At 45.8% G+C, this 21,181-nt stretch overlaps 2 protein-coding genes across 3 annotated transcripts; both read left to right on the top strand.

The window, feature by feature from the left end:
- The first annotated feature begins 7,477 nt into the window (after positions 1-7,477).
- MIF (macrophage migration inhibitory factor) lies at positions 7,478-9,843 on the top strand. The gene is made up of 3 exons (XM_062631373.1): positions 7,478-7,651; positions 8,594-8,766; positions 9,580-9,843. The coding sequence occupies exons 1-3, from the start codon at positions 7,544-7,546 to the stop codon at positions 9,644-9,646; spliced, it is 348 nt and encodes a 115-aa protein (XP_062487357.1). The 5' UTR covers positions 7,478-7,543; the 3' UTR covers positions 9,647-9,843.
- Positions 9,844-10,330: 487 nt separating this feature from the next.
- On the top strand, positions 10,331-20,426 carry DDX51 (DEAD-box helicase 51). 2 transcript variants are annotated; one of them, XM_062631371.1, is made up of 16 exons: positions 10,331-10,425; positions 10,525-10,898; positions 11,284-11,528; positions 11,654-11,804; positions 13,227-13,372; positions 13,710-13,781; positions 13,971-14,077; positions 14,597-14,705; positions 15,236-15,381; positions 16,065-16,248; positions 16,849-16,964; positions 17,053-17,169; positions 18,098-18,199; positions 18,667-18,730; positions 18,947-19,081; positions 19,892-20,426. In XM_062631371.1, the coding sequence occupies exons 1-16, from the start codon at positions 10,403-10,405 to the stop codon at positions 19,916-19,918; spliced, it is 2,118 nt and encodes a 705-aa protein (XP_062487355.1). In that variant the 5' UTR covers positions 10,331-10,402; the 3' UTR covers positions 19,919-20,426. The 2 variants fall into 2 exon arrangements, 1 of the variants encoding a protein (XP_062487355.1); XR_009967145.1 differs by lacking the exons at positions 18,947-19,081; positions 19,892-20,426 and adding an exon at positions 18,409-18,567 and having other exon boundaries at positions 18,667-18,736.
- Positions 20,427-21,181: the final 755 nt, after the last annotated feature.

Genomic DNA, 21,181 nt, shown 5'->3' with positions numbered 1-21,181 from the left:
AAATCAACATAAACCACACAATCAACTTAAACATGTCCACACAGAGGTTTTCACCATTTAAAAGTATTTGTTTAAATTACACCATTGCAGTACAAGCATTTAGCACAAGTTATAGAAAGCTCTCCCTCTTTTCCTCAGTCTGGGGAATGGAGTGAATGGAAAAGCCCTTAAATCACAGCAGCCTTCATGGTGGAGAGATTAACAAACATTTATTTTATCCCCATCAGCATTTTCAACCTGCTTCCCCACACACATCACACTGCAAACACCCCTCCACCAAACACCATATGACCCCCCTAAATCACTTCTCTCATGTAAGACTCTACCCAGCTCTGCCACATCCTCTGCTCTGAATAAAAACTGCTCATTTTAGAAAGCCTGTGGATTTCCTATCTCCCAGGAGATCCTGTTGACTGTTATGGGACTATTTGCACAACAAAGGAGCAAGTTGAAAACAAGTCTCTGACTTTTTGGAATCCAGTGCTCAACACAGTGGAAAATCAAGATGCTAATTTTAAGGCATCTTTGTCATAACTTAGTCACAGTTCAGGAAAGATCTCCACAACATGTGCTACTGGGGTTATGGTTTATTCCACAGAAAGAATTCCAGACCTCACAGTTGAGGCATCCATCTAAATTTTTTAAATAAGACTTGCATAAGGAGGTACATTATAACTCTCAGCCTCTGAAACACTTGCAATAGCTGATTCATAAGTCAAACTGCAGAAAAGGCAAAGAATATCTCATTAAAGAGCGAAGAATTTTAGGAGCCGTTATGGGTTACAACACAAGTAAGAGTTAAGACAATGCTTGGGAGTAGGGGAATTTCACTTGCGTTGTGTACAAGAAAGAAGTAAGCCTCAGCAGGAGTACTCCATCCAGCCTCAGACCCTTTACTTTGAGAAAGAGGCAGATTAGAGATGCACCAAATGAAAAAGGCTAAAGAAATAAGAGACTGTAAGAACTAACAGACATTCTGCCCCTTCTAGAAGAGAAGGCTGAAGAGGGAGGCTGGTATGGAAGAGATGGGATTTTTATTTCTTTCCTTCCTCAGTGGCATAAGGCAGGAAGCAGCACCTTAACCTGGAGCAAGATTACATCTAGTTCTCGGAGGAAAATGTTAAAAGTTCTTGGAGCTTCCAATCAGGTTCTGCAGATATCCCACCAGCGGTGAGAGGTTAATAGCACTGACATTTCTTCAACTAATTAGAAATTCTTGGTTCTGCACTAATAATTAGAATATTTATAGTTGTTGTATGGCTACAGACTTTAAAAGACAGCTGTACATGGTTAGATGTTCTCATCAAATTGATTTGATGTCAAGTTAAAAATCCCATTGACCAGGAGAAGCCTGGTTCTACTGTGTTTCTTACAGGCAGATTGTCTGATGGAAGTCCCTCTTTCTCCAGGAACAGCAATGGAGCTTTATGCAGTCACTAGTCTCATTAAACAGGAAATCAATCTCTGCCATATTTGACCAAAATTAGTTATCTTGGGAATAGTCAGAAGCATGTTTCAGGTTTGTATAAGCCTTGTCTCACAAAAAGCAGGCTTAAGTGTAAATGGGAGTAAGGTTTTTTTTTTCCAACACCTGCAGTAATATAATTAAATTCAATGTAAAACTGATGTGTTCTGTTCCCCTTCAAAAACCAACATCCCACTTTTTATCAGTCTAGCAAGTACTTGCTGTCGGGGGGGGGGTTGGGGTGGTGGTGGTGTCAGTGTCAGCTGGTGGCTCTTGCATAACAGCTCCTGAATATAAAGCTAGAGACCAGGGCTGGGATGCAGCTGGAACAGGTTTGTGCAGCTGTGTGGAAGGAATATGTAATGTGACTGAGAAATATACAGGGAACAACAAAGAGATTTTTTTGAAGAGGACATTCAAACTCTTCGTGACAAAGGAGGTAATAGGAAAGGGACAGTCTCTCAGTTATAACACAGAAAGATGGAAAGGATTAGGATGGGCTGGAATGCAGAGCTTTCCTCTCACAGGAAATGGTACCATTTGAAAAAGAAAATACTGATTTTTGATCAAATAGGGTTTTTTCTACTGGAAAAACCCATTTCAAACACTTTCAAATGATTCTAAGAAAATAATGCCAATTAACACTTCAACTTGTTTTTTTTTTAAAAATAACAATCTGCTTCTGGGGTAGATGTAGATACACATGTCTCTAACATTTGGCATAAAATTGAGAGCACAGGGTGTCCAGGCAAGGAAGAACAGGGCCAAGCAAGTGATATTTCATCAGGATCTCCTTAGCTTATCCCGTACTGCTGTGGTCTGATGCATCTTGCACCCAAACAAGATGCAAATGATGGCCAAGACCCATTACCCAGACAACTCCTGGTACTCAGGCTCACTTGTTCTACCAAGCGGGTTATTTGCTGCCGAGTTCCAATGATGCGCTGCTAATAAACGTGGGTAAGATCAGAACAGAAGCCAAATGGATGCCAAAGGAACTGATCCCTGGATTCCCCAGTGTGTGAATCTGACACAGTGCATTAGCAGCAAGGAAAATTGCACGCTGGTCATTAATATTAACATAGATACTTTCTTCTGTTTTTCCTGCTATCAAGAACAATAGTAGGATTAGGCTGTATTTTGTTTAATGAGAGGGATGTTGATCTAAACCTCCACTATGTCAGTTCACATTTACCTCAGCAGGCAAGACTGCAGCATGAGCCAGTGAGGTGCAAAATCCCCCTGGAACGTAGGGCGGCAGCAATGCAATTGCACACCCCTCACTCATGCTGACCTCCCTGCACAGGCAGGGAGAGCCCAGTAGCTCAGAGGAAGCTCTGGAGGTGTTGCAGGCCCTTGAGCTCCTGGAGCACCTGAACTTTCTATCTAAAATTCAAAGTTGGTAAAGATGTTACTGCAGGATTCACCTTCCAACACTGCACCTGGGCTGAGCATTCAGGGCTCATCTTTCAGTAGGTAATTGGGCACACAGGGGTTGAAGGTTGCAATTCTCTAGTGCATGGCATTCTCTGCAAGACCAGCATTTCAGACACTGAGCATTTCTGTCATTCCTTCCTTTAGAGCAACACCCATGCATGCCTCTTGGCCTGTTCTGAATGTTTTACCAGAGTCTGTCCACACAGTGGACTTCAGATTGCCATCTGCTCTTGCCTTAGGCTTCATGCACATTTGGGTACAAAAGGAGAGTATTGCTGCTGGCTAGCCAGAGGCAGCTGCTCAAGCCTGGAGGTGAGCAGCCCAGCACACACGGTGCAGTTGTGTTCATCACTGAAGAAACTGCCCTTGCCCAGCCAGAGCAATTATGAGGAACCAAGATTACCAAGCCTAACTAGTATTATGACTGTACTGCCCTTGACACAGCTGTGAATGTCTTGGAGTAAAACACAAATCTATAGCAAGATGTCAACACATGAAAGCCTTGCATGTGGCAAGCAATGTGTGGAGGAAAGTCTCTAAGAAGACAGCAGGCAAGGAAGAATCTGTGCTGCAGGGCAACTTGACAAGAGTGAAACTATTTGTGTGTTAGTGAAAAGTATCTCTGAGTGCCTGAGACTGCTTTTCTTATTTTGTGCTGCTACTGCTATTAGTTAAGAATACAGCCATTCTGCAGTAGATGAAAGCACTGTGATGGCACTGCCTGCTCCCAAATGGTGTGTCATGAGAACAGGGGTTGTATTTCATACCTTCTCATTTTTGTGACCTGCAGGAAAATATTTAGGAAGCCTGGAAGTGAAATGAAGAACATGAGCTGGCAGTGTGCGCTTGCAGCCCAGAAAGCCAACCGTACCCTGGGCTGCATCAAAAGGAGCGTGACCAGCAGGTCGAAGGAGGTGATCCTGCTCCTCTGCTCTTGTGAGACCTCACCTGGAGTATTGTGTGCAGTTCTGGTGTCCTCAACATAAAAAGGACATGGAACTGTTGGAACAAGTCCAGAGAAGGGCCACGAGGATGATCAGGGGACTGGAGCACCTCCCATATGAAGACAGGCTGAGGAAGTTGGGGCTGTTCAGCCTGGAGAAGAGAAGGCTGCGTGGAGACCCCATAGCAGCCTTCCAGTGTCTGAAGGGGGCCTATAGGGATGCTGGAGAGGGGATCTTTATTAGGGACTGTAGTGACAGGACAAGGGGTAACGGGTTAAAACTTAAACAGGGGAAGTTTAGGTTGGATATAAGAAGGAAATTCTTTCCTGTTAGAGTGGTGAGGCACTGGAATGGGTTGCCCAGGGAGGTTGTGAATGCTCCATCCCTGGCAGTGTTCAAGACCAGGTTGGACGAGGCCTTGGGTGATATGATTTAGCATAAGGTGTCCCTGCCCATGGCAGGGGGGTTGGAACTAGATGATCTTAAGGTCCTTTCCAACCCTAACGATTCTATGATTCTAACATGCAGGAGAATTTCGAAAGTATAACTGATTGGCATGCAGCCAATTTCACTGCAGTTTAGGTACACAAATAAATTTCTGGCTTTTCAAAACTTTTCTTAATGTGGCAAAGGAAAATAATACTCCTTTTCTTCTTCCAACACTATCTAGCAATACAGATACCTCCTGATCAGGTGATGTCCTTTGGTGGCTCCACATACCCCTGTGCTATGTGCTTTCTCTACACCATTGGCAAGATAGGGGAGCAAGAGGACAAGGTCTACTCCAAATTGCTTTGTGACCTGCTGAACAAACAGCTGAAAATACCATCTGACAGGTGAGCTTGTACAGCAACTTGTCTGACATGACTTTCCACAAACTGTTAAAACTATTAATCCCAAACTTGTCCTTTGGTGTTCTTATATGCTGCTTGAAGAGCTTAAATGTGATGCCAGTAAAGCAACTCTCTGATTAAAAAGAGGAAAGGAGCAATTGCATGAGCTGCAGTGCCAATGCCCAGAAGCTGTAGAATTTTAGTTAAACAGTGGAGGCTCAGGCACATAAGATTCCTTCTTATTTAAAAGGGATGGGTTGCAGGCTCCTCCTTAGTTCTCTTACTCCATGGACATAGCTGCTCAGCAGATAAACTTGTGCTGCGAGTCTCCCAGGGCTCAGCACAGGCAGAGGGAGTAAGTGGAAAAACCCACTGTTAACTGTTCTGCCCTCCCCTTTTCAGCCACTGAACAATTTCCAGTGACAGTGAAGATTAGAGCACAGCTCAAAAAGGAGCAGAGGCACAGTTAGCCATTCCCAGAGGCCAAAGTGATAAATGAATTATGAAAGGAAGGTTTAGATATAAATTATTTATTATTCAAACTCTGGATCATATATGATCATTTGCTTCCAAAGTTGGGATAACAAGCATTTTGAAAGCTGCCTTGGTGAATCAAAGCAGCACAGCCAATATAGCAATGTGCTACTTAGCATCTAAACACAATATATCTTATTATATCTCTGCCTTGCAAGCACTGCTTGTTGAGGGAGGAAGACATGACATGAGGTAGCTATTTTTTTGGCGTAAAAGCTATGAAGCCCCTAAACAGCAGGACCTTCTGTGGGGAGCAGTTTCCTTCTCCAAAAATCAATCTGTCTTCTTCATAGAGACACTCATTCTGCCTGATCTTGGAGCCACAGCACCAGTATTCCTGATGTTCTCCTGGTGCCTCCTCCCCCATCCAATTGCTCTGTGCTCGGATGCAGCTGGGTGCGTACAACTGCCACGCATGAATGCCCCAGCCCTGCTATTTGCAGCCAGCCTGCCCCATGTATCTTCTGAAGCCTTTCTGTGTGACATGTTTTCAGAGTTATTCTTGGAGCATTCAGACACTGAAATGTGTGTTCCTAAGGTACTTCATGGTGCAAGTATAATTAAGACCATCTCTACTTGCTAACAATTCTCATATTCTGTAATACAGACCATAAGAGCTACCTTTGCCTGTGTCTCTGGCACATTATTAGAATGCTCTTTGGTATATTTCTGTGAAACATTTTACTTTTAAGGGGTTTTTTTTTGGCTTTAGATGCATTTATTCACAATTCTTATTTTAATCACAGGCAATTGTGTTTTAAAACAGACGGTGGGCATCCGAAAATGTATTATGAATTCAGGAGTGGAGCAATCATTTGAGGAAGGAGTGAGCACCAAGTACAATAGTATTTGGTTAACTTCTAAAAATGCATCTTTAGAAGCTATGAAAATAGCTTCTTCCTTAGTCAAGGAGGCAAAGGAGAATGAAACTGTGGATGTGTCTCCATTGTGTGGCAGCATGACCAGGGTCTGCCACTTTGGGCCTGGCTGTCCACTGAGCAAGTACGCTGTTGGTGATGCTGTTCTCAAAAGTTTTTTTCCCTGCACTGATAGAATTCCCACTGCACCTCTATGCAACAAAACTGGGAGGAATAAGTGGCACTACGCAATGGCAGGGAACTGAGGTATCAAAGGGAAGAAGCACAGCTTCAGTTCTTAATAGCACTGTTAATCACCAAAAGAAAAGTTCTCCAGTACCCAGCGTTATAGCCTGTGCCACTCCAAAGCACTCACATCTAATACCCAGTCTAATTGTTCAGGGCTATGTGCGTTCACATGTGTAACATGTATGTATGGTCAAATTTTCTGGCAGCAGCAGTGTAGGAACTGTTTCACAAATTAACACGTGCTCTATTCCTGTGTGTAAAATGCCTTTGTGGAGAGAGCTCTGGGACTGATCCTCTTTAGCCTTCCTATGAGTCATTTCAAGCAATACAGCGGAGCTGCGCTGCAGTGTAAGAGGCTGGGTGGGAAGTCGGGTCCTCCGCAGCCTACGTGCATCACATCACACAGCCCAGGCAGGACTCATCTCTCGGGCTGCCTCTCACCTCCGAAAAGACACGCACCCTTTCTAAGCAGAAGTAAGTCACTTCTGCCTTTTTCCAGTACAAATAATATGATGGGAAAATGAGGATACCGAGGAGTAATAGATCACTTCGAATTTGACTGCAAAAAGTTAGAAAATAATTAACGTGCCAATAAAGCCAGACATTTCTGCTTACATCGTGTTAAAGCTATACACACAGTTAAAACAAAAAAAGTACTGATGTGCCTTTATTTTGCAAAATAAAAAAAAATAAAAATCCCACCTGAGCCAGGGCAAGTATTCCCTTTGCAACTGCCAGGCTAAAGCCTCTGGCCCTTTTTGGCCCCGATCCTGCAGGAGCCCGCGGGAATGCTACACCAGGAGTACCACATGCGCCGATACCAGGCTATGTATGAACTATCGAGCACGGCGGGACTCGGTGTCAGGCAAGGAGCCTACAACATAGCCTCAAAAGATGCTGCATGGTAGTAACCGAGGGAACGAACAACGGCGGAAAGCGGGGAGAATTCTGGACGTGACGCTGCCGCGGGCGGGAAGCCGTAAGCCGCATCAAGGGCAGCAGACTAGGGAGGCAGTTGTTCGTCGTGTCCCCCCGCCCCCCCCCAATTTCGTCCTCTCCCCACCGGGCGTGGCCCCTTTAAGGCCGGCGCGTCCCCTTTAAGGCCGACGCAGCCGCGTGCACGCTAAAAGCTCCGCCGCCTTCGCCTCCCGCCACTGTGCTGCTGCCGGTGTACTGTACCGTACCGTACCGCTACCGGCCTCGCTGCCCGCCACCTCTGCCACCATGCCGATGTTCGCCATCCAGACCAATGTCTGCAAGGACGCCGTACCCGAGAGCCTGCTGGGTGACCTCACTCAGCAGCTGGCCAAGGCCACCGGCAAGCCCGCGCAGGTGAGGGCGGGTGGTGGGGCCGATGCTGCTGGAGGCAGAGAGCCGCGGGGCTGCACCCGCTCCCTCGCTCACTGAGGCGGAGGAGCTGCGGCCGCCGCGGGTGCGTCTACGGGCAGGACATGGTTCTGGTCCCCGCTGCGCAGGGGAGAGGGCTTGTACCTGCACCGGAGGCCTTCCGCGGGGCCGAGGCAGCCGCGCTGCAGCAGTGGACTTCCCGCTGCGCTGGTTGCCTGTGCCTAGGCCCAGCGGCTCCTGAAGGCCGGTGGCCTGGCCACCCGGAGCGCCAGCCTGACCCGAGGGAATTCGGTGCTCGCATGGCTACAGCGCTGGAGGCTTGGCTGCGCCGTGATGGGAGTCGGGATTTCAGCCACATGGCTGGGGGAAGGCGCTAGTATCCGCCAGGCTGGCGAGACTCGGGCAAAACGAAGTAACCGATACCAAGCTCCGGTCCGTCTTCTCCCGGTTATCCCGGGATCGGACACGGCCCCTCTTGGGCCAGACCACTGCAGCCTGAGAAATCAAAGCGGAGCTGCAGGCAGCGCTGTGGCTCAGGCTGTGATTGAGGGTGTGAGTTCTGGCATGGACACAGAGTTTTAAGGCCTTCATCTCCAGCCGTATACGCTTTGCCCCGTGTAGCGGCAGGCGGGACTAGCCTTCTCATCTGCGGCTCTCCCCAAACACAACCTTCACTCCTAAAGCTGAGAGCCAGGCCGAGGGGATCCCCGCAGCGGGGGGCCACTACCGTGCCACCCTAGTGGGCTGCAGTGCCTGAGCCCTTGTTGCTTCCTGCAAGGCCAGGAAGGGCCCAGAGGGCAGCGCTGGTGAGCTGCCCGGGCTGTAACACAGCACATAACTGTGGTGCCTAACGTTGGTACACAAAGCAAGTTCGTGTTGCGATAGGGAAGGTCAGACCGGCTGTAACCGTTTGTTCTGTGCCTGCAGTACATAGCTGTGCACATCATACCTGATCAGATGATGTCCTTTGGGGGCTCCACCGATCCCTGCGCGCTCTGCAGCCTTTACAGCATCGGCAAGATAGGAGGGCAGCAGAACAAGACTTACACCAAGCTCCTGTGTGATCTGATCTCCAAGCACTTGCATGTATCTGCAGACCGGTAAGGCTGGGACATGGTTTTAGCCTTAGTTATCTGGCTTTCTGAAATTGCTTTGACAATTTTATTTCAAAATACAGAAAGCCAAGAATAAGTCCATGTGGTTGAGAAAATACCAAATTATCATTTACAATGTTTTCATGTCCAGTGAGTTTGACGCCTTTCCCTTTAGAGTCCCCTGTTAAATAGCATCCTGTTCTCAGAGCAGGGAAAAATGCCAGAGAACTGACAAGTTGTACAGTGTTGTCTTGCCTCTGAGGTGTTGTGTCTCATCCTCTGGTGATGGATGGCTGAAAGCACAAAGCAGGAGCAGTAACAGGCTGGGTCTGAAAGACACAGTAGAAACCAGAAGGCTGTGACAGCTCCCTCACAGGCTGTGAAGCCTTCAGACTGTGTGTGTGCAGCGACAAAGGATGGGAAGTGGGGTCAGAAGGGAGAAGTGCAGAGATGGCTCTGAGGGCCTGCTTGGCTTTTGTAAGGCTGCCTCTTTGACACGTGTGAAGGACTGCAGCATTTGGGCCAGAAGGTTTTGATCTCTAGAAATTCTTGACAGGCTGCTAGCCAAAAGCTGTAGAGTGTCTGGACAGGCCTTGACTGAAGAGTAAGTTGTATTCTAAAAGTAGTAATACAGTTCCAGGGACTGTGAGGAATAGTGCGAGTTTGGAGGCTTTACCAGAGAAGCTAGCTAGCTAAAAACAAAGCTTGGCATTTTTCTGAGGAATAGGAAGCTTTGCTCCTGTCCCGTTGTCCTGTCTCCCTTGTTACTTAGATAAATGAGGTAATACGGTTGTTTGTCTTCCTGTGCCTCTTCTGCAGGGTGTACATCAACTACTTTGACATGAACGCTGCCAATGTAGGCTGGAATGGCTCCACCTTTGCATAGAGCACTCCTGACACCTGAAGAGGCTGCTCCTGGACCTGCTCTCACCCTGCCCCTTTAGCAGAGACCACCACACAAATGGCCCTCTGTTGCGTTTTGTGCACTCTGAGATCGATGGCTCCTTGTTAGTGTGTTTAAATATCGCTGCTTCAACATTCCTATTTTCTCTGTGTAGAAAACAAATAAAGATTTAGAAGTAAGCTGTCTGGTGTCAGCTGTGGCAGGTTGGGGATGGACTCGGGCAATTGGTAACATCTGTTTCACTCTGCTAAAGCAAAGAAATGCTTCAGGTTTGCTTGTTTCTCAGACGGTATTTCTCAGTAGGGTTTGACAGAGGGCAGGTGCCTGGCAACACTCCAAAGTGACTTTTTACCTTGCTGGGCTTCAGAGACCCTTCAGTGCTTCTTGTTGCTCTTGAGGCATTTTGCTGTGGCCTCCATTGCCACAGCAGAAGCAGTCTTTGGGCCAGCCCTTTGCTTGCTCCTTAAGGAACTTCCCTTCAGTGTTGTACCAGCTGCCTGTGCTGGTGCAAGGAAGGAGTGCTGGGGCCTGTAGCGCGTCTCTGTGCTGCCAGCCCTTCCCCGCAGTGCCGTGCTACCGGGCCGGGCTCCCGCCATGATGAGGCCCGTTTCCCTTCCCGCCTTTTCTCCTCAGCCGTGCTGCCCCCTCCTCGCCCCCCCCCCCCCGCCTTCTGGCGCTTTCCGTCGCCGCCATGTGGGCTCCGCTGACGTCATCTCCGTGCGCCCGCGCGGCGCGGCCATGGCGCTGTTCTGCATCAACAGGTGAGGCTGGGCCCGGCCTGCCTGCGGCCGTGCTGTGGGGCTGGAGGGGGCGGTGGGGCCGTGCCGGAGCCTGAGGGGGTTTTGTCTGGGCTGTTTCAGGTACAGCGGGGAAGAGGAGCAGGAGCCTGAGGCGCCGGACCGGGCTCGGGTCCTGCTGGAGCGGCTGCAGCAGCAGGCAAGGGCCCGGCAGCTGAGGAAGCAGAAGGAAGCGCAGGCCGAAGGAGAGGAAGGCGAGTTGTGCCCGGGGGGAGCGGGGCTGAGCCCCGGGGGTGAAGCCGGGCGAGGAAAAAGGAAAAGTGAGAGTGAAGAGCAGCCCTGTGCGGCAGGGCAGACGCAGGTAAAGAAGAAACGGCCTCGCGGCCCGTCTGAGGACCGCGCGGGCAGTGAGGGGTCAGCAGATGGCAGCACTCCCTCGAAGAAGAAGAAAGAAAACAGACGGAAATCGAAAGTGCTGCAAGAGAGGTCTGAATCAGGTAAGGATAAATTGAGGCTGTGTAGGATCTCGGTTCATTGCGGTTGACAGCTCTCAACAGAAGAGTAGACATAATTTGCCTTTTGAGCAATTTACCTGATACTTCTGCTTAATATGTTCCCCAAATAATTCCTTTTTTAGGGGAAAGACCCATATTGCAGCCTTTGAGGGTGAGTTTAGCATAAGGGAAGGAGGGAAGCATGTCACCTCAGTCTTCAGTTGTCTCCAGACTAAGGAAGAAATGTTTGGCTTTTGCACTTGAATTTAGGAAGAAAGAGGAGCTTGCAAGTTGTTGCCGGAGTCCTGCATTATAAAATGTTTCCTACATCCCTTTTCTGTAGCATGTTCTGACCTGTAGCTGTGCATTCCTGTTACCCAAATTCCAGATTCTGAAGCAGACATCAAACAACATGAAAACAGAAGCAACTTTAAAAGTAAGTCTTCTAAAAAGACGAAGAGGGATGAGGAAACAGAGGGAGTTGAAACAAGGGAGGAGGAGAACAGTGAAGGAGCTGAAGGAAATCAAAGCCCAAAGGAGGAGCTGTCCTTAGCAGCTTCAGAGGAAGAGGCAAAACCTCCACCCTCCAGTTTGATGGTTCTTGGAGACTATGATAGAAAGCCAGTGCAGAAGGTAAGCAGCCTGACTGAATTTTGAGGATGGTCAGGAAGGAACATGCATCTTAGCAGCTTATTTTACATACGGTATTGCAGGTTTATGATAAAAATGCTTTTTAATTCTCCTTTCCCACACCTTAGGTTCAGCCCTTCTTACCACACTGGCTTGCTCAACCCAAATTAGTGCAAAAATGTATCAAAGATAATCTGTTTCCAATCAGAGATATCCCAGGACTTCATCCTCGACTATTGAAAAAGCTGCAAGTGAATGGGATAGAGTCCTTCTTTCCAGGTACCTTGATACTGCTTTGTTTCTCTCTAAACTGACTTATGTAGTTCATGCACTCTGTTGCTGTCTGTTTTGTTTAGTCAGTGAAGTAAAACACAAAACAAATTCAAGTGATTGCGCTAGTTTTAACCCTTCATGTTCAAAGCTTCTATAGGCTGAGTAATTGAAGTCTGTTATCAAGTCATAAGTGCAGCTCAACAAAATATGGTGGTTTGAAGTAATGGCTCACAGCTGCCAAAAGAGGGGAGGTGTTACTTGTGTCTTCCTATTTTTATCTCCTTGTTACAAGGCATGTGCTTTTAGTTCCTTACCTTCTACCATCTCTGCTGCTAGTGGTCCTCTCTGAGACCCCAAACAACTCATTAAAGCAGCAGAAAACAACTCAAGAAAAACAAAAAATACGTTTTCCATTATTTTACCAGTTTTGCAAGTAAGTGCAGTTAAGTGTCAGCTCCTAAGTAGAAGGCACAGCTGGAAGCAGTGACAAGGAGAGGAGGCAGTGAGAGAGGAGAGAAGGTGGGATCTCTGACTTTCAGGCAGTTACTGGGTCTGTCTGAGCCTGGAGGCTTAGACTCTATCAGAGACCCATTAGTGTTATATTGGAAAACCAGCATGTATCTTCTCTTTTAGAGTATGCTGTCACATAGCGTTTTAATGTAAATGCTATTGCTTATTTTGTCCTGGGAGTTCTTAACAGGTTGCTGATAGCAGCAGCTTGTGTTTTCTCATAACTCAAGTCCAGCTTCTGTCACTTCATAGTAGATGAATCAAGCAGTGTCACGCCGTCTGGTAAAGATGGTGTCCACTGAAGTCATATGCATCGTGGAGTATGCTCTTGTCACAGACCTAGATCCACTGCTAAATTTCATAGATAAACCAAAGTTGGCCAATTTGTCAGGGTTTGTCATGGGGCAGGGAAGGGAAGGAATTCATGCATGACAGCCAAAGCTGTATGTTTTGCAGCAGACTTACTCCAAAGGCTACAGTAGTTATGCATTTTGCTGCTTGGCAGATGAGGCTGCATAGCCTTGTTGCTTATTTTGTGTTTATGTAAAGAGTACTTTGTACTACAGTGAAAGGATGCTTACACACAAATATTCACAGGTTTTAAATCTGCCCAGTGCCACCCTAATGTGAGAACAAGATGACAGATATGAGTTGAAAACAATATTTAACACAGTAGCATCCTAGATGAGCACTAGAAGTAGTTGAATCCTTGGAGGGATATCTCTCTATTCAGTACTGAGCTGCCATGAGTGAAAAAGGGCTAGGTAACCCCAGATAGCATCTCTGGGAAGAGCTGGTTTTGGTTTCTTCATCTCTTATATCTGTAGCAACAACAGCATGTGGAAACAGATTCATTGTATCTAATTGCTTTTCTGGATACCTTAACTCTGTAGTTTGCTTGTTTCCATTTTTGTTCAGTTCAGGCAGAGGTGATTCCTGCTATTCTACAGAGTGCATCCAATGGGTATTTGCTGGGGCAGGGAGGATACCGCCCCAGAGACATCTGTGTCTCTGCACCTACTGGCAGTGGTAAAACCCTGGCCTTCGTCATACCCATAGTCCAGGTGAGTTTACCCCTAGCAAAATGTCTGCAGGGAAAAATAATGGGGTTGCTTTTGTTCAAGTGAAATCTGAACTTGGGAGTAGGTCAAAAAGCCAAGGAATCTGGGGATGCAAAGCAACAGATACTTAGCTCGGAGCTGTTTGAGGGAACTGTGTAAGTTTGCTTTGTCTTAGTAACTCACTCCTCAGTTAGCAGACAAAGAATGAGGAGTTGGGAGGGTGGGAGTAAAAAGGAAGTATGAAACTTCATGTGAATGTATCAAGCCCATTTCTTCCCACTAGGTTAGATACAAAGCTCCCCATTGCTTTCACAGACTTACTTGGCCTTTGTTCTGGCAGGTTCTGCTAGATCGAGTAGTTTGTCAAGTACGAGCTTTGGTGGTTCTGCCCACCAAAGAGCTGGCACAACAGGTATGTGGCGCTCTTCACCTTCTCTCTGAGCAGAATTGGGTGAGGGAAAGGCTGGTGCAGTCAATACCTGCCTTTGCTGTTCTGTGAAGCAGGTTGAAGACCTGTCAGTGGGTTTAGTGTTGTTAGTATAATGGGAAGTATTACTTTGACTGATTTTTGTTGTGGCTAACAAAACTCATCTCTTTGCAGGTGAGTAAAGTGTTCAACATTTACACTGATGGGACAGGTCTGAAGGTTGTTTTGATTACTGGCCAGAAATCATTTGCCAAGGAGCAGGAGATGCTTGTCCAGAAAAAGTAGGTTAAAAGGGTTTTGATAAGGTTTATAGAGACTGTAAACTACTTAATAAGCAGAGGTCAAAATACAGGCTATTGCATCACACCATCATGCAATAATGATTTTGGATAGTGGGTTTATAAGGTAAACTGGTTGTTCTGTCTTTGTCAAAATGCCTGATACTGCCCCTTTTCTGCAGTGATACTGTACTAGATTTTTGAAGTTCTCTGCCAGCTGAGTAGAATGCAAACATTAACCTTGTACCCACAGGTACAAATGATTGTTATGGGATTTTGTTGCAATTAAGGTTTTTTTTAAAGAGCAGTGCTTTCTGTTTGAAATGAGGCAGTACAATGGAAAACAGGGTTTAGTGTCCAGCACAGACTGTGTGTACTCTCTGAAGTAAAGTGCATATTGGAATGTTATTATTTCTCTGTTAATTAAATAGTAGGAAAATTTTATAGCCTGTTGACCAGGGATCTCTATTACATACTCTGTGGTGTAGGGAGAAACTTACTAATGGCTGCTTATTCTTTCAGAGTGACAAGCTACTGCAGCCTGGCTGATATTATTGTGGCTACACCAGGGCGGCTCACAGATCACATCAACCAGACCCCAGGGTTCAACCTCACACAGCTTCGCTTCCTGGTGAGTCAGCTCCACAGATCTCCCATCTCAGTGCGGTGTCTGTTACAGCTGTAATTCCTGCTTTGTTCTTGCATGATACATAAGTACTTCTCTGTTGGAGTGGGTCTGGTCTGCACTTAATTGCTCAGGAAGCAGTCTTAAGATGAAATGTTTTATTCCAACTCATGAGACTGAAGTGTTTGCCCGCTTCCCTTTCTCTCTTAGCCTCTTGCAAACACAAACTCAGAGTAAAGACTTAACTGGTGGTCAAAGTCAAGGTAAATTATCAGCCTGTTGTAGCATCCACTGTATGGAAGTCTGTGCAGAAGCATAGTTACAGTATTATTTAGGAGATGGAGATTTTTCTCTATTACTCAGAGACATGGATTTATGCACAAATGAACTTGTGTTTATTTTTGAGTGTCAGGCTAGCTGGGAGCTTGCATTATCTTACATTCTGGCTCACTTGTTATAGATACAAAAGGAAAGCAAAAGCTCCCTAGTGCTAGACAATATTTAACAAGTAGTGCTTTTCATCCTCGTGAATTCAGATCATAGATGAAGCTGACCGTATGATCGATGACATGCACCAGAACTGTCTGAACCAAATTGTCAAAGCTGCATTCCGAGTAGAAAATGACTCTGGCTCCAGCATGCTTTTTCAGAGGACCAAACCAGGGCCTATAACAGCAGCCAGGTGAGTTGCAGAATGCATTTCTTTGAACTGATAGCATGGACACTAGCACTTATACATTACTGTCTGCTTCACAATACTTTCTCACAGACATTCCCAAAGCTTCCTTACTCTGAGAAACATCTGCCAAAGTAAGGCAGCTGCTTTTTCAAAGCAGCTTTGGAAAAGCAGGCATTGAACAGCTGATGTTAGAGGATGTTTTAGACTGAAGCCTAAGTATTGTGTTCTCCAAGCTTTCCTTAACTAGGCTAAAGGAACATCAAAAGAATGCGCCAATACTTGAAGCGTGTGATTCATTTGCACAGTAACTGTAATGATGCCTTCTGGCAAGCTGAGTAATGGCTTTGGAAGAAAATTCTTTATCTGCAGCTGCTGTTTTCATACAGCATGGTAGAAATGTGTCAGAAACTGCGATCAGTGACCAAGGAAGGAGGCAACTAGAACAAGGACATGGATAGCTAGAATGCAAGGATGTGTCCGGGGCAACAGGTTGTGCAGTTGGTTGACAGTGCTGATCAGTTCTGTCTGTGAACTGCACCATAAAACAAGGGTGTAAAAGATGTACAGGAAAGGCCTAGGGCAGGAAAAGGTTAATTGCTTTCTTCAGAACATCATCTGAAGGCAATCGTGGAGGAACTCCTTTGTCCCATCTTCAAAGCTCAGTTTCCATGTGCCATTTATTTCAGCTCCTGCTATCCTCAGATACCCTTACAGAAACTGCTGTTTTCAGCCACGCTGACCCAGGACCCAGAGAAACTGCAGCAGTTGGACTTATTCCAGCCTCGCCTCTTCACATCTGTCTATTCTGAGAAAAAAACGGAGACTGATGAAGATACTAATAAGAAATACACACTCCCTGAAGGGCTCTCGGTATGACATTAATTCTCTTGAATAAATTATACTCCAAGATTTGTTTAGCTCTGGAGTGTATAGTTTTGTTTTTACGCTATGGTTCCTTGCCTTACAGAAGTGCTGGCTGAAATAGTTTGGAATATTTCTGACACAGAGAGCTCTACCTTTGCACATTTGTTTTCTCATTAGTTTGTGTGAAGACTGGATTGATTGGTGTATTTATTTTTTTTTTAACTTTTTTCATGCAGAATTAAGTTTACCAGCAACAGAGAGTGGAGAGATGAAGTAATAATAATGCAGTAGCACTTATCAGCTGTCCATAAGTATAACACGTATTTCAAAGCATGTAGATACAGGTCACCTTGTAGGCAGGAAGGCAGTGCAGGTTGTTACTTGCTGTGAGAGGTGAGAACATTAGAACAGCACAGATCTCCCATTTCCACCTTGTGTTGTATCCTGTAACTATGACTTTAAAGGGGATGGTATTGTGGGGGCTTGTTTTGCTGCTGCTAGTCAGTTGTAAAACAGCCAGGCCTACATAGGTCACAGGCAGGTAGTGGGTTTCAGAGAAGATTGCCTTGACAAGGAGTAATTTAACTTCTTCCTTCTTGACTGCAGCAATGTTATGTGCCATGTGACCTGAATTCCAAGCCTTTGCTCCTCTTGCATTTCATGCTGACAATGAAATTTACCCGTGTGTTGTGCTTTACCAACTCCAGAGAAGCTTCTCACAGGTGAATATATTGAGATCACTGTAGTGGGTATTTGTCAAGTAGTGTTACAGAGGTAAAGAAGTGACTGTTGGATCCCATTTACCTACAGATTATTCCTGCTGGTTCAAGCCTTTGGTGGAGTCCCTGTAGCTGAATTTTCTTCTCTGCTACCTCCAAATGAGAGACAGAGAACGATAAAGGAGTTTGAACAAGGAAAAATACAACTGTGAGCATCTTAAATGAGGGGGGTTTTGCACATCTTATGACATAGGCTACTTCTGGTATGGAAAGCTAAGTAGAACCAAGAGCCCAATTAAATGGGGTCCTCTGTACTCAAAGCCTGCAGGAACCAGTTTATGACACGGGTGTGAGATTTGAACTTGTGACTTCTGAATTGTTTGCCCTGCATGTAACTTGGCCTGTTCTAATCTGCCCTCAATCTGAATTTCTCTCTGTTGTTTTGTAACAAGCAGTAAATGCAACTTATTCATGTAGTTGCCCAGAACACACACAGTGCTGAAAATCTTAAGTTATTGTGTGCTTGGCACCTGGCACTTGTTGGAAGGGTATGAATGTCGTTGGTACTTCCTACCAAAGAAATGCCTGATAAGACTGGCATACAGATTTACTTCTCTCTGTGTTTTTGACTTGCTTTGTGATTTCGGTAGCTATATGGGATTGAATCTGTGGAATGTCTCCGAGAAGAAGGGTAAATATTTATTTTCTTGATTTTTCTGTTTATCAAAACCTGGTGCTTAAATTCCTCCTTGGCTGCTGGAATTTAGCACCCCACTGTCTGAGTTCAGTGCCTTTATGGAACGTCCAGATAGCTTGCAGGTTTGTGACTTCTAATGTGGTGGGAGTCACCTGGCTTAGTGTGACATGCTTGGAGAACCTGGAAACACCCAGTAACTTCTAATGCACAGCAGCAGGTGATAAGCCTGCAGTGATGCTTGGGTGTCTGCAGGCAGCTAATAGTGCCAGTGACACTAACGAATGACTTTCCATTCAGATCTTCTGCTCAGAGGTCAGGGGCTGGCTGCCCACTTTGAACAGAGATTAGCAAGAGTTGTGCTGTGTTCACCTGTGTTACTCTTGTGTGTGCAGTGCAAGAGATGTGACTTGAAAATGACTTTTTATACATTTAAAAACAGGTTAATCAGCACAGATGCCACTGCACGAGGGATTGACGTTAAAGCAGTGAATTATGTCGTAAACTACGATGCGCCGCAGTTCATCAGGACATATATTCACCGGTAAGATAACCAGGAACAAAAGGAAGATGTCTGAACTTGGTTTACTTTGAAATACTTGGCAAAGTGACATGCACTGAAAAGGGGTTTTAGCTTTGGATTTTTTATTTTTACTTTAATAAGCAAATAGCTTTGTAATGAAAACTAAGCCTGTAGCATCACCAGAGTAAGGCAGAGAACTAGCACCCTATTACAGAAAATGTATTTTACAGGAGCTAGAAATCCTGTCCTGGGCAGCACTGAGTATTGGGTTTCTAGATGATCAGAAAACTGCAGTGGCTCAGCAGCTGTGAACAGCCACTGGAAATGATCATCCTTTGTAACATAGGGCTACTCCTGCTGTGTTAACCTCAAAAAACCATCAGATTTAAGTAAGTGATTCTGGAGAATTTCAGAATCAGACTCTTGGAGCTGATAATGGCAGTAACTGTATGGCTAAACTGACTTGATACTGCCTTTTCCATTTGCAGAGTTGGAAGAACAGCTCGTGCAGGGAAAGCGGGTGTTGCTTTCAGCTTGGTCCTTAGAATTCAGGTAGGTTGATGGTGTGGGATTTCATTTGATAAGGACGCGTGTAGGGGCATAAGGAAGATAAAGATTCATTCTACTTCCTCCCTTTTCCAGTCAGCTGAGCATTGTACATGGAAACTTCAATTCTTTCCTAACTAGGCAGCATATTGCAAAATGTGCTTGTATTCTAGGTGATGGGCAGCGTGGTATCTCATCTCCTGTGTCTGTTTTGTTATGTAGGAACGTAGGTTTCTGCGGATGTTGAAGGATGCTGGCATCCAAGATATCAAGAAGCACCCAGTGAAGGGCAATTCATTAAAGCCATTGGTGCAGCGATATGAGGAAGCTCTGTGTAGCCTTCAGAAGACAGTCAAGGTAATGGAAACGGGGAAGGAAATTGCAAATCATAACTAGGACAAGTGTCAGTGTCCAGCCTCCTTTAACCGGGACATTTCCATTTCATTGCAAAGTCAGCATTTGTGGCTGCATCATTAAGAGATACTCTGTGAAAGGGTGAGTGGAGCGAGAAAGAGGAAATGTTAAAGGAAAGATAGGCAACATCCATGGAGGTATTTAAAATGTGGCACTTTAGGGACATGGTTTAGTGCTAGATTTTGCAATGTTAAGTGTATAGTTAACTCTATCTTAAAGGTCTCTTCCAACCTAAATGATTCTATGATTCTTGGTGTTTCTTTTTCTGTTCTGCCTTTCTCTTTAACTCTGGAGCTGGGATTTTGGCAACTACCCAGAGGAAGGCAAACAAAAGGCAGAGATTAACCCTTTTGTCATACAGAGTTTTAAGACTGCAAATTACATCCATGCTGACTAGAGGCTGGGTATTCCAAACCAGGGAAGTATTTTGTGCAGGCCCTCCTTTATAAACAAGTGGGAAGGTTTATAAACAAGCTCTCAGATAAAAGCAGAGTAGCATTTAACTTGCCAGATGGGTAAACTGGGGATCCATAATGGACTTTCTTTGCTGTGTGATTTGGACTAGTGTTCTGTGCTCCAATTTGAGGGCTCCTGATTAACATCTGTCCTTGAAAAATGATGATTTTGAGGTGTAGAAGTGAGAATTAGGGCAAAAAGTATTATTAAAATGTCCCATTGCTCCCCAAAGTCCCTTCTGTGCGGCTCTGAACCAGGGGCATCTTCAGTCACCTTCTCAACTTTAATTTTGAACAGAATGAGCGCGCACAGAAGCGAGCCTGAGTGAGTAGATGCTGAGGAGGCTGTTTCGTGGCACAGGAGCTGCTGAATGGGGCAGGTCATGGACTATTACTCAGCACAGTAGAAATTAAACACTGTCTCTGAATGGTTGGCTCCTCAACCTTATCATCGCTGAAGTCAACCGCAGGCCTGGTTCCCCTTTCAAGGTCACTGTGAATAAAGTTCAGCTTCTGGTTAAAAAAAAAAAAAATGTTTTTGAGGTACAGTTATCTTGGAGAGGACTTCACATCATATCCTACGGTGTGTATGAAACTGCCACCAGTAAAGAGGAGCCATTACACAGCTCTTGAATGTGGGCCTGATGGAACTGAACCGAGGCCTGTGCCTTGGCTCTGACCTGGGACAGCAAATGGTTCTGGCTTACTGCACGTGCAGCTGCCACCACACAAACACCTGCATGGTGCCTGGAGCAGAAACGTGTTTGAAGAGCTGCTCTAGGCTGAAGTGACTGTAATAATTAATTTTAAATAAATACAATGTATATTTAAAACTGTCTGATAACGTTTCCTGGGTGCAAGGATGGAGGCAGTGGTGGAAGGGGTTTTTGTGCTTTTCTTGCAGTTCTCTTGCCTGCATTCTTTCTTCCACCATTCAGTACTAGCGGTAGCAGCAGGTATTAGTGAGTGTTGGATTGGTGTTAATGCAGTTATGCAATGTCTGATGTCTAAAATGAATATGCATACTGGAGTCAGCTGGTGTCACCACAAGCCTTAACTCTGTATTTGACACATGCCACTGGTATTTTTAGCTGCTCCTGGCAGAAGGCTTAGAGCTGCCACATAGCTGCAGCCTGCAACTACCCTGCAAGGCCTTCAGTAGGAAACGCCGAGGCTCTGACTTACTATTTTGTGAGACAAAATGAATGTACACCTGCATTGGCTGATGTATGGCATTGGACTGAAATGGAGGGCTGGGAATCTTGAGGGATGGATGTCAGAAAGGGTGGTTGTATCCTCTAAGGAGCAATGTGGGGCTGTTTTGTAGCAGTGAAGTTGTGTGTCTGTGCTGTGTGGCTGCTTTCTCGAGTGGTTTCTGCGCAGCACGGGGGTCCCAGGCAAGTGTCAGAGTAGCAGAAGCGTAAGGGCCTCTTACGCAGGAGCTGTGAGTTCCCATGAGCAAAACAAGGTTGTAGCACCTCTCGTGCCCTTACATCAGCTCAGCTTCCTTATGGAAGCGGTTCAGGGCAGTTTGTTAGAACAAGCCCTGTTCAAGGGTGACTCAGCAGAGCCTGGTCGGAGCTTTGCT

Source organism: Pezoporus occidentalis, unplaced genomic scaffold, assembly GCF_034315485.1.
Source record: "Pezoporus occidentalis ecotype Australia unplaced genomic scaffold, CSIRO_AGI_Poc_V1 ctg37, whole genome shotgun sequence".
NCBI classification, from domain to species: Eukaryota; Metazoa; Chordata; class Aves; order Psittaciformes; family Psittacidae; genus Pezoporus; species Pezoporus occidentalis.
The sequence above is the reverse complement of the archived record's forward strand: the minus strand, read 5'-3'. Positions and strand labels throughout refer to the sequence as shown.

Coding starts and splice junctions, on each gene's coding strand:
- MIF (XM_062631373.1), top strand. CDS start 7,544: ATGCCGATGTTCGCCATCCAGACCAATGTCTGCAAGGACGCCGTACCC. Junction 7,652..8,593: donor CCACCGGCAAGCCCGCGCAG/GTGAGGGCGGGT, acceptor CTGTGCCTGCAG/TACATAGCTGTGCACATCAT. Junction 8,767..9,579: donor TTGCATGTATCTGCAGACCG/GTAAGGCTGGGA, acceptor CCTCTTCTGCAG/GGTGTACATCAACTACTTTG.
- DDX51 (XM_062631371.1), top strand. CDS start 10,403: ATGGCGCTGTTCTGCATCAACAG. Junction 11,805..13,226: donor GATAGAGTCCTTCTTTCCAG/GTACCTTGATAC, acceptor ATTTTTGTTCAG/TTCAGGCAGAGGTGATTCCT. Junction 15,382..16,064: donor GGGCCTATAACAGCAGCCAG/GTGAGTTGCAGA, acceptor CATTTATTTCAG/CTCCTGCTATCCTCAGATAC.